The 13071-nt window shown below is 41.2% G+C and overlaps 1 protein-coding gene across 1 annotated transcript in view; it reads right to left on the reverse strand.

The window, feature by feature from the left end:
• Positions 1-1239: 1239 nt before the first annotated feature.
• Positions 1240-13071, reverse strand: part of LOC109912577 (phospholipid phosphatase 3-like) — a 70569-nt gene continuing 58737 nt past the window's right edge. Inside the window, exons 5-6 of the mRNA XM_048618061.1 lie at positions 8875-9051; positions 1240-4628 (exon numbers count right to left, since the gene is read on the reverse strand). Coding sequence (XP_048474018.1) covers positions 4527-4628; positions 8875-9051 — 279 coding nt within the window. The 3' untranslated portion in view covers positions 1240-4526. The remainder of the gene's footprint in view (positions 4629-8874; positions 9052-13071) is intronic.

Raw genomic sequence — 13071 nt, forward strand, 5'->3', positions numbered from 1 at the left:
TTCCAGACTCAGTGTACACCTTAATCCTTCAGATCAGTTTTTTTTGGCTCTTTAAAGACTTTTGCATCTTTCTTTGTGTCACAGTGGGCAAAACCAGAAATGGTACTTCATGTGCAGTCTGACCAAAGCACCTTACAGATTTAGTTTAATGTTCTGCCATTTTATTGAAACTTTCACCATTTCCAGCTCTTCTCTTATGACAGTGATGGCATGTTAAATTCTGAATCAACCAACTGCAGTGATTGGAACCAGGTGGATCTCATTGACTAAGAGATCCTTGATTGGGGTTGTTAACAGGGGCCAACCAGGGAGCCCTGGCTGACCAATATAACCAGGAGGTATGTTTATAAAGTTATTTCGACCCTGGTGTTTCTTTACTGTGTCTCACACCTGCACATGCATGACAAGGGTGCTGGGGAAAATGAGCACCACTGCTGTATAGCAGTATTGTAGGGGTTTTTTATATGTATGGAGATTCAGAATCTACTCACTTCAGGAACTTAATCCAAGTTGGCCAACCACAGCTAGTGTGCTGTGCACAAGTAAATAAAGGGTGACTTGGTGATTGGATATCGGCCTCAGTGCAGTTATTTACACATTAGAGAGATTGCAGTAGAGTCCAGGAATGGTTCGAGATACAAGAAACTTCAGTTATGACAAGGCTGTGCCAGCTCTCTTTAGAGAAAGTTGAAAGGAGATATAATGAGGTGTTCAAAAATCATAGGGGAGTTTTGGACAGAGTGGATTGAAAGGAATTGATCCTGGTGGTGGAAGGTCAGCATATTGACTTAAAAGTGATTTGTAAAAGAATGAAAGGCAACAAGTAGTTAAGTTCTGGGGTGCACAGGAGCAGTAGTAAAAGTTTCAGTGGGGCTTCCAAAAGGAAATCAATAACTGTCGAATGGGCAAAAAAATTGCAAAACTATGGGGAAAGACAAAAGGTGTAAAACAAGCTGCGTAGCTCTGACAGTAGGCTAGCATGGAGTCGAGGAGCTGAATGGCCTCCCTCTATGCTTTAATCATTGAATGATTTTGCAGTGCTAACAACTTCACATTTACTGTTGAGAGAACATTTTCTCTCCTGGCTTGTTTACACAAAATATATCCTCTGTTATTGCCAAACCTTTACTGAGTGACTATATACCAGTGGGTTTTCTACATTAAAGGTGTGATATACTTACAAGTTATTGCACCAAGTCATAATACAGAGGTCATTGAAAAGAAAACCCATAGCTCTTATTAAAATTGAAAAAGTGATTTAACTTTTATTTACAATAAAAATTTTATACATATATATTTTGAGACATCCTTTAAGATCTCAGACAATATACTCACAATTAATAATAATATACACCAAAGGCCTTTGACAAGGCTGTTAAGGTGTCTACAAAAGTTTGTCTGATAAAAATACAGGTTATAGCAGCATAAAGAAGCAATTCACAATCAGGCCATTTCCACAACATCAGCAGACATCTACAGAATTCAAGACTTGGGTGGCCAAATGCTGCAATGATTTACAAGGAAGACAGCCTTTTCATTTCTGCGTCCTTTTTCAAACTCAGCTGAGAGTGATGGGGTGAAAAATTCCCTTCTCTGGGCTGGAAAGGTCTCTAGTGAAATGAATCTGGAATTTGTCTTAAATGAGTTCTGACTGGAACACAAACTGTCTATGACTGTATTCGAGTTAGGCACTATTTGTTAGACTCCAAATGGGATGTTTGGAGGCTGGGGTGAAACCACATTCAGAGAAGTATTCATCTGGTCACTGTGCGTAATGGCATTGAACCTATACTAACAAAAAATGCATTAAAAACACTATTTCCATTCAAATTCAAACACCAATGTTATTTGGACCTTGGATAAGTTTGGAAAACAAACTTCAAAAATATCTGGTAGATGTAAAATATTTGGCATGTCCTGACAAGTGTTAATACAATAAGTAAAAGCAAGTTAACCTTTTTTTTCCCACTGGGGTGTAGATGTTGACAGCAGAAGAGATGTATAATGATGTTATACAAATGGCCCAAATCTATCTGAACAAATGCTTAATCCCTATTCACACAGCGAGACATGAGTGGAGTAGAAACTACATCTGGGATGAACGGTCAAGACATTTGGAATAGAAAACAGAATGCTTCAATTCAGCTAGAATTTTATTCCCAGTTTTCTACTCAGCACTCTGCTGTAGGAGATTTCTCCACACACCACCTTCTCTCCATGCCAAGTTTTAACAAGGCACTGTTCCAAGTTCAGCTTCACAGAAGAAAATGTCACTTTGTCCTTGACAGTTGCAATGCAAAAGGGCATGTGACATGAATAGAAGATTCCAGGATGTATGGAATATTCCGAATCCTCAACCTAACACTAGATTAGGCGCAGTTAACATTTACCGTAGTAAATATTTCAAACAGCCCTCCCTTAACAAATAGGAAACAGTAGCATTTAATGAGGGCAGTGAAATTACACAGTTAACAGTAACACTACAGAGGTTAATGGTGGTGTTCGATTGTGCTGTGATGTTTCATGTTCCAATGTGGTATTTCTGAAATAACACAGACACCGCGGCTACTTCCAAATGTAAACCCTGTGAATTTCGCAGGGAATAAGACTGTCAGTGGTTTAAAGTCATTCAGTTCATGCAAATACTTCAAGGGTAAAATATACATGTTGAATAAAGAGTATGCTCAAAAAAACCTTTCGTGGAGAACAGAACAAAATGGACAAGTTAAACAGATATAGCAAGTATTCAACTCAGCGTTATATTACATGTTAATTCAAAAATACAAAGCTATTGCAATTAAAATATGGATCTCAACTTTCATCTGTTTTGAATTGAATTAAATAAATTACTGTGAAACTGAATTCACAATGTTCCAGTTACCCAACCTTTCTGATCAGCCATTAGCGTGGTCCGAAACACCATGATCTTTCTTGGTTACAAGTATTCAGTAGCCAAAACAGGCCTTTGGGTTGAGCTTACTCAGTTGCAGGCTGCAATCTCTCTGTCCTTAGCTAAGCTCCTGCCACCAACACAGTCCCCTGGTTTGGGCACTACTCCTTCTCCTCACATTTGAAGATTCTCAGCTAATCATCAATTTCCAGTCACTAGAAACTCCTTTCGAATATGAAATAGACAAGAATGACGATTCTATTGTACTTTGCATCGTTCGGATGAGCTGTTATCAAAACTCACAAGTGGTTTAGTTAATACTAATTAAATCCACTGCATTAAGATTTCTGGAATGTTCTGGTCAGCTAAATGTGTATTGAATTGAAATGTATTGAATTGAAATGCACTGAGTTCTCAACGTAAAGTTGGATCACATCCCTTTGAGCTTTGGATCTGCTTTCTGACAGATGTATCCCTCAGCAGACCTCTAATAAACCTAGCTGAACAAACGATCCAAAAGCAGATGATAGCCATTGCCATATGACATTTCTTGTGACTGTAATTACTTCTGTTTTAATGCACAATAGTTCACTGATATAGGTAACTTTAAAAGTACACTCAAGTTTCCATGCAGAATGGAACATGCAACATATTTAAAATATCGATTAATGTCTGCCAGCTTGATAGCTTGCATTTCTTCCTGACACTTTAGATGACTTGTTGAAATCCACGCAATGGTCATCCAACACAATCAGCATGCTAGGTGGTTCTACCTCATCAATCAATCTGCCTATTCCGCTTGGATATTTGATTTCAAATACATCTAAACTGATGCCTCAAAATTCTATTTATGACCACTCAGATGACTGGACACTGGAGTTAGGACAATCACCATCTGCAACGTTTTTTAACTTTTCCTTCTGTCCAAGTCACGCCTTTCCCACAGGGTCTTCCAATCCAATTGATTGTTGGACTTAGCCCTGTACTGTGTTAATAAATCTGGAAATAGAACTACTTTTCTTCCCAACCACTTAGCCAAATGAGTGATGTCTCAAATCTAGATTCTGAAAGTGAACACAACTCATTTGCAAAACATGTCATCAAACTAACTCCAGTCCCTGGTTTAAATTCCATTAATTACAGATATAATAAAAGTAGGTAACTATTTTTCAAAGAAATTAGCTTCTTTTATCTGTATACTGAATAACTGGTAAATATCTTAGTTGTAGGTTCTTCAGTCACGATACACTCACAAAAGGCTCAGCATAATCAGTGACCCATAATATTAATTTCTCATTACAAATATAGAATACATTGTTGCTCACAGTATTAAGTGTATGTGTGTCCATACGGTAATAGAGAAAGGAAAAGGAAAGGAGTACAAATTGTAACTGAAGGAAGTACTCAAAACCAGTAGGCAACTGGACTACCACAGAAAATTCTATCTGATGATCACCAAACTTCCAATCAACCTGGCATCAGGGGCTCGCCTGAATAAAACCGTGCTTGGAGAATGTTCTGAAGCTTTAAAAGGGGATAGAAGATTTTCTTTGAGCACTGGTTTCTTACTTCACTTCTGCAGGATGGTTTGTGCTGACTGCCCAAAATCCTTTCTCTGTTCTTAGCACTCGTCCTGCTAACACGTTGTGTGATTGGTCTGTATGGAATTTTCTGCAGAAACGTTTGATTCTTTTGACGGCTTCCTCTTTGATTTGAACATGTCCGAAATGTGAAATGCCTGAAAAGAGAAAAGGGGAAATTGTAATGATCACTTTCCCTACTGCTGGCTTCTCGAAGCATCCATCTCAACAAAAAGTGTAGACTCAAATCAATTAGGTGAATAAAATATCACCATAATCTCTCCAACAGTCAGCCTTACTCACTGCTAAATATGGGAGATGATTGAGTTGTAATCCTATTTCAATTCTATGATTCCAGACAATGCTACGTTGTGCTATCACTGCACTGCCTGCAGATGAGATGAGATCCATATTGAGGCAACATAATGGCTCAGGGAGTTGGCGTTGGCTAAATGTATAAGTCAGCATCAAGCTTCTACACATTAAACACTGTCTGAAGAAGGCCAATGTTAATCCAAATGTCAGTAATCAAATGTTTTATACTGATCCTCCTCCCTGGTGAGCTTTTTACCGAACATGCTGTAAGCTAGAAGGGTGTCCTGTATATATGCAATGCATTGAAGTGTCTCCTGCTACAGTGGGAAGAATTAAGGTGCCATCACGAAACCTTTCTGTGCCTCAATCAACTTATTATTCATATGCTTACCTTGACAAAGTATTAGCAAATGACGATTATTTCCACAGGAGTGATTCACATGGGAACACTTCCTAGCAGAGGTCACTGATACCAACCAGAGGGATTCCCAAACCTCAATTCAGAGGAATGAAGGTCAAATATACCTCCTACCTCTGCTCTGCATTCATTGACTCTCAACGCAGACTGGAGATAGTGATTAGGACTTGGTCCGTGAAATTCAACTGCAAATTCTATATATCTTTTTCTACAAAACCTCTACCAAGTAGATGCAATATCACAGATGCTATTAGTCTAACTAACAGACACTGATAGATATTGAAAGCAACATTCCAGCCATTTAAGCCTTATATTGAGATTAATTTTCAGAAAAATTAATATGAGAAGTTAAAACGTAACTGAATTATCTAAAGGTTAGTTAAAGTTGCTGTTTTAATTCTATGATGCCGATCTTACAAAATTACATTAAACAAAATGTCAAGCAAACATTACAAAGAGCTTTATGAGAGCAGCAATGTTTATTTATTAAACTGCAAGTTGGCCCCAATTAAGGGTCCCATCCTGAAAAATGCTGTCGTCTGCTCGTCCCTAATAGCACAACAGCTCTTTGCTGTCCTCTGAAACTGCACTTTTCGCATCGAGCACAGTCTGGGACCAAGCAAATGGTAATGTACAATCTGGGCATCGCAATGGAATAAAAGTCATTATTTATCTGAACCTACCGAGGATGTTAAAATCACACGCACTCTGTCAATTTATTTTAATGCAGCTAGACACGGTCTCAGTTCCACAGAATTAATGTGATGTGAACATCCCGAATTGTGCCTTTGCTCACACCAGTGCTGGCCCGTAATCTAAAAATGGGCCTTCTCCCTATCTCTGCAAAAGACTTCATAGACCATCTGTCACAAAAACACTGGAAAAGGGATTATCCTCTCATTGCCCACTGACAACAAACATGGCTCTATAGTGTACTGAACAAATAAACTGTTGTATTTTCCTGACATTGTGGATAGGATTATCACGGCTCATACGAATAGGAATGGAGGCAGGCGGGCATGGAATCTCCTGCCAGATTGCTGGCACCATCTTGCCTTGAGGCATTTTGGGAGAAAGGCCAGAGTTAGCGTGGAATTGCTCCCTCTCTCTCAAGGACAGCAGGTAGTTAGTTATGGCAATTAATAGGCCAATTATCAGAGATCAATTGGAATTTCCCATCTGGCTTGTGGGCCCCTGTCCTCCTTCCAGGCAGGCTTTGAGGCCCTCCTCCCCTACCTCAGTACAGTTGCAGCTTCGGGTGATTGGGCAGCTGGTGGCCATTTCTTAATTCAAATACTTTGAAAGTTGCTCAGAGGACGCCTCAAGATGGAATCCCCTGCTGTCCCTTACCAAAAGCACCAGGCTTTTTGAAAATTCGTTCACTGGATGAGGGTGTCACTGACTAGGCCAGAATTTACTTCCCATCCCTAATTATCCAGAGGGCAGTTGAGAGTTAACCACATTGCTGTAGGTCTGGAGTCACGCGTAGGCCAGACAAGGACAGCAGTTTCCTTCCCTAAAGGACATTAATGAATCAGATGGGTTTTTCCTGACTATCAACAATGGGTTCACGGTCATCCTTAGACTCTTAATTCCAGATTTTTTATTTAATTCAAATTTGAACCCAGGTCCCCAGAACATTACCTGGGTCTCTGGATTAACAGTCCATTGATAAGACCACTGGGCCATTGCCTCCCCTTAACTGCTCAGCCTCATAATGGTCACTCAACTTCGACAGCTCAACTGCTGTCCTTCATTGCACAGCAAGTCACTCATTGGGCAAAGTGGAAACAATCATTGTTGAATGACTGTTCCTGAGGCAGGACAGGACTGTGATCTGAACTTGATGCACACGTTAGCGTTCTGACTGACAACACAAAATCCTGCCTCATGTGATGAAGCATAGGAAATACTGTCTTGGATGAGAAAGAATAGGAGGACATCTGGTTTGCCTACCCATAGAAACCAGGGATTGTGCTTGTGAACCAACCAAATTCAATCGGTCAGTGGATGAACACACCTATGGCAATGTCTTGGCTTATATTTCATTTCTTCTCCCAATCTTCATAGCATCATAGAATCCCTACAGTGTGGAAGCAGGCCATTCAGCCCATCCTAAAGAAATACCGCAAAATACTATTGGCTTCAGCACCCTGGGGTAAAGAGCAATGGCACACACCAAGGCCCTCTCTCTTGACTTCTTTCCAATACAATACCCTTCAATTTGTGCGTGTATATGTATGTATCCTTAATTGAGTACGAGATTAGTCTTGCATGTGATATCCTTCAGTAGCCTTCACCGATTGTGTAGGTTACGTTGACAATAGCTTTTTCACTTGGGTACTCGAGGATAATTGGTAAACCCTGCAACCATATTCCAGTAAACCAAGTAGGAACCCTTCCTTAAAGAGCATCAGATGTTCGCAACACTAATTCATTCCTGCTGTTTAACAGGGATGACTTGTTAAAGGGGACATTTTCACTGCCAACCCTAATTGGTTCTCAGAAGTCACAGCTGGTTCATACTTATTGCAACAATCCATTTCTAAATCAGTCTGGGCACGCAATAGGGTCAAGGAAGGTTCAATGTCAAGGAGAAAAAAGTGAAGAAGGCTTTCATAATGTCCCTATTGTCTCAAATTGTTACTTGTAATTGGAAACTATGAGGTTTTGTCTACGCAAAGCACTGAGTCATTGTTATGCAATTATCAAGTGACAAGTCTTTTAATTTCAGCCTATAATGTTTGCATTTACTGGAGCTTGTTAAATCAAAGTACACCTTAAGTTATTATATCTGTTTATTCAAATATTGCAGCTCTCTCCACATTTTCTCATGTAAACATTTAAGAAACACTTTTTGCTTTACTGAAAAATATTATAACCTGATGAATGGTGCATTCTCCTATTTCAATATTTTGTGTTTGACAGAAGAGAAAATGAGAAAATAAAAGGTCTTGCTGTCTTCATTTTAAAAACTAAGTGGGAGTGAGTTTGAGTCTTGTTTGAGTGAAATGAATCTCAGTGAGTGAGAATAATTGCGTGTCTGTATGTGTGTGTATAAATGTGTATGAGACATTACATCTGTCAATGAGTACGTACATCAGTTTGAGAGAGTATGATAGTGTGTGTCTACATGAATGTGTGTGCGTGTGCATGTGTATGTGTGGGTCTATATGATGTTTGCCCCTTTTCCTGTTTCCGACGCACCCAGAAATAGATTAAAAATTTCAAAACTGAAGCCTAAAGTTTGAACTGGACATTTAAGGGAACTGAGATTCAGCCCTAACACACAAATCTGAAAGTCCACACAGGGACAGCATCATAAGTGGGCTAACGTTTCGGGTCAGTGACTCTCAGAAGTTCTGAGAAAGGGTCACCGGACCCGAAACATTAACTCTGTTTTCTCCTCCACAGATGCTGCCAGACCTGCTGAGCTTTTCTAGCAACTTGTTTTTGTTCCTGATTTACAGCATCCGCAGTTCTTTTGGTTTTTATCATAAGTGGGCCACCTCTCGTCTTCACTGATTTTCCATCGCAACTCACTGGATACAAATTGACAGAAAGAACACGGGTTCACATTTCCCTCTCCTGAGCCCAGAAGCCCAGATGACAAATGAGCCCTCCTGTCCATTTCACTCATCATAGTTAGAAAAATAAATGAGATGACTTACAATCCAATAGGCGATGAATGCTCCCTGCAGGAATCCCACCAGAACGTCTGTCGGATGGTGCCTGTAGTCTGACACACGGGAAAGGCCGGTATAAAAAGCCATCATGATTAACAGCGACTGTAGGAGTGGCCTCAGCAACCGTGCTCCCTTCCAGGTGAACCGGGCTTCCAGATAAAACTGCAAAAAAGAAAAAGGCAGTTTCAAAACTGACCTTCAGCTCTGCAACTTCTCCCGTGATGACATCAGACTGCTTCGTGATGTTTTTTTCCCTGTTTTTCTCCGTTTCAGTGTTGGTACAGATACTGTCGCAGGGATGCCCCGTAAATAATTAATCCACCCCCAGGGACCATCTACAAATATTAACACACTTCCAGAGATCTGCAGCACATTCCTCAAATTCTCCTGACAATAATAATGGACTACCAGGGATGGTCTTTACAAATATTCACACTCTCCCTGCAAGTACTGACGTTCTGATCAAGGATTTCGACAATTACACAACCATTTTGGCACGTTTTAAAACTCCCAAGGATTTCTTGCAAAACAGTAAAACAATCCTGGAAATATTAAGACGTTTCTACACACCATGTGGGGTTCTCTTCCAATTATAGACTCATTAAAGGGGGTTGGTGGGGGGGGGTGCAGATGTGTCCTCCAACTATAGCACGCACACCTCCTCCCTCCCCAGGGACCACGTACAAACACTGACAATGTCTGGACTTCAATACTAAACTCAGTCAACCATCCAGAGCTGTCACTGCATATTTTCCTTTCTCTATATTATACAGTTAAATAGTCAACAAATACATACTCATGTAGACACACAATGTACAAGTATTTGCAAGACTCTGCTCACAAATATGAAGATTGTTAGAGCTGTAGTTCTCATGATTTCTCTGGGGTGGCTAGGGTCAGTTTGAAATCACCTTGTTTAGAGTCAGCCATAATGTCTTCACCACACACTAGAACAGTCCATAAAGCAATAATAAATATATGCTGGGAGGATTGAACACACAGATCATGTTTTAGGCCCTTTAGAATGCCTCTTTATGAAAAGGAAGAAAAGAAATCTTTTCTCTCCATTCAACTGTTCACTCCATCTGCATTATTCCTTGGCTAGAGATGAATTCTGGAGGTGTCGGAATGGATGACTGATCCAAGGTTTGTCTGGTTCCCTTTAGGAATCAGCTAGAATTCATACAGAACCTTCCTGTGGGGGATATCCAATAGGACAAATTGCTCATGGTCTGCCAAAAGAGCAGGGTGTACAGAATAAATGCCTCAGTCGCTTAGAACCGAGACTATCTGCGCCGGCCCTAGAGTGGGGCCTGACACTTGAGTGTTTTAGCGAGAGTCAGGGTTGCAATCCTCCAGGCGAAATATCAGATCGAGGCTCTATTTACCTATCCCTGTGGAAACTGAACTTTTCCCTGAGAATGAGTTCCACGGACCCTCTGGCTGAGATTCCTTCCTCAGTCTTACAGTGTGCAAAATATTGGGTGCTCTTTAAAGCCTGCAGACAGGGTGACACACACTCCATTTATTTCAAAGGTAGATCTTCAAACTTGACATTCTCTCTATCGTCCATTCTTGTCACGTTTCCTCATCATAATCTTTCCAAGTAATTCACTCACTACAATCCAGTCCTGGTGTCCAGTGCTGGAAATATTGCTAACTGTTTATAACTACTTTCCTGGATTTTACATTCTAGAATTCCAAATGGGAATCCATTTATTTAAATAAATAATCTTTGACATTCTGATCGGAAAATCTAAGCCAACATCCAAAAGCACAACATGTCCTGTTCATGTTGATCAGAAAATATCTGGTTAAGTTTGTAAATTACAGGAACCCCTTACAAAACTGTACAATATTAAGAATCGTTAAGTTTGTATGAAATTTTTTACTATGCCAATAATTTGGGCAAATATTAAACCACACAAGTACAGGTCCAAAAGAAATCTTGCCAGCATTTAGAGTCCCTTTTTTACAATAATATTTCTCCTTTATTTTTGCTCTCTATTTCTATTCACCCAATTCCTGCCTGCTAACTTTGCTCATCCGCACTTGCATTCCACAGCAAGCACCAGATAACTGTGCTGTGATAAACAGTCTGTGACAAGAATGCCTCTTGTCAGTATCATGTCCTCAGATAACCTGGAATGCCTTCCTTCTACTGAGCACTCACTTATAATTACCACTCAAAAACACTTTCGCCACTGCATGCATCCCAGAGATTAAAGGTCATGCTGGAATAACTCAGGGGAATCTCAAACATTTTTAACTGATGACCCGAGTTTTGGAAGTGTAGATTCGCAGACTAGGAAAATGCCGTATGGAATTTAATAGGGGTGGCGGTTTTGTTACCTGCCAGCTGTGGAGCCCAGGGTGTTACCTCCTCTAGGTAGGCTGCCACCATCTTAAATTCCTGTCAGGCACTTAAGAGGCCAGCAATGGGTCTTCCCTTGGTTCAAGGGCACTGACAGCTAGGGTCATCGATGCATATGGGGGACATGGCCTGATCTATAAGAAGATCCAGACCACAATTCCAGGAACGGGGTTAGGAGACAGAGCCAGCCCAGCCCTGTCAAGCAAAGAAAGATGGGAGCAGTTGTAAATGGTGAGAGGTATCAGCAGCCATAGATAAAGCAGCACAGCAGAGATCCTTCAGCAATACATTGGAGAATGTAAGGAGCAGGGGAAGATCAAAGCCTGCCAGTGATTGGAATGAAAACGCCGCAGAAAACTAAATCCATCAAAGTAAATCAGCAGCTGCAATGGGAGCAGTGCACAAAGTGTGCAGTCTTTCCCTAAAATAAAAAGCAACAGTGAATTTTGCAGAAAAGGTGCAGGAATCGACTCCAGCCCAGCAGGTGGCCATTGTGCATGCATGGGACCTGACACTGTATTGTCATTTAACTGGAAAATGCTGCAATTCTCTCATTCCAGCCCATCACCTCTGTCGGGTTCGTTCAGTCTCTGGTCAGGTCTCTCTCCTGCAAGATATCCAGTGCCACAGGAAACAGAAATCTGGCACTAGAGAGCAGTACGTGATCCACACCAGGCTTGTTTCAAATTTCAGAGTCTTGTCATACCAGACCCCACCCTTACAACAGCCTCTGAAGAGGTGAACTTTTAGCAACATCTGAGGTGCTTCAGTACGAGGGAAGAAATAACTTGAAGAGTTTGTGTTTTGTTTGGAAAGGGAAGCATTGCTCTATTTAAAGGGAAACTCTATTTTAAAAAAGCGACAAACGTCAACAGTTTCCTTATAAACACAATTTTCTACCAAGTATTCAGATGGGTGTGTCTGAGGACCAGGGCAAAGTTCAACCTGAAGCATTGTCATTTTGCTTCATGAGAAGGGGTGGCAACAAAATGTTGTCTTCCTGCTTGGCTAATTACTTCACTTTTCCCACCGATGACTTCCTCAGCGAGGCACGTTGTGCCAAATACGTAACCACACAGTATTGTCCTGTGGTCATTTATCGAGCTCAGCTTTGTACAGCACAGTACCTGGCGCTGATTAAGCCAGTCCACAAAGTCCAAGCATCAAAAGGAGAAAGAAGCCAGAATATCACCCGCACGTGGAAAGGTGACACACGACCAAGCCCAAGATACAGGCAGCACAGGTGGCTCAGTGGTTAGCGCCGCTGCCTCACAGCTCCAGGGATCAGGGTTTGATTCCACCCTCGGGCGACTGTGTGGGGTTTGCACATTCTCCCTGTGTCTGTGCGGGTTTCCTCTGGGTGCTCCAGTTTCCTCCCACAGTCCGAAGATGACATGCAGGCTAGGTGGATTGGCCATGGGTAATACAGGGTGTCTGGGTGGGATGCCCTTCAGAGCGTCAGTGTGGACTTGATGGGTACAATAGCCTGTTCCAACACTGCAGGGGTTCTATGAGCACAATCTGTATTTGTGAAGGTACTGCCTTCTTGCCAGTTTGGAAACTCTGGATTTTAAACCACTGATATCATGTCAGGCTTTATACTATTTATATTTTATTCTATCAGGTAACAGCCTGTAGCCCCCTCCCTCCTGTTCCCCCACCCCTTGCTCCCCACACAATTGTTTTGAGCTTTCTTTGCTTTGTTTCCTGGCAGGAAACTGCAAGTTTCCACAGGAAGAGCAAGCCAATATCTCAATTCAATTTTTCCCAAACACGGCCAGATTCCTGACCTAGAAATGGACCCAGAG

The sequence above is a fragment of the Rhincodon typus genome, chromosome 38 (assembly GCF_021869965.1).
Source record: "Rhincodon typus isolate 14 chromosome 38, sRhiTyp1.1, whole genome shotgun sequence".
Classification (NCBI taxonomy): domain Eukaryota; kingdom Metazoa; phylum Chordata; class Chondrichthyes; order Orectolobiformes; family Rhincodontidae; genus Rhincodon; species Rhincodon typus.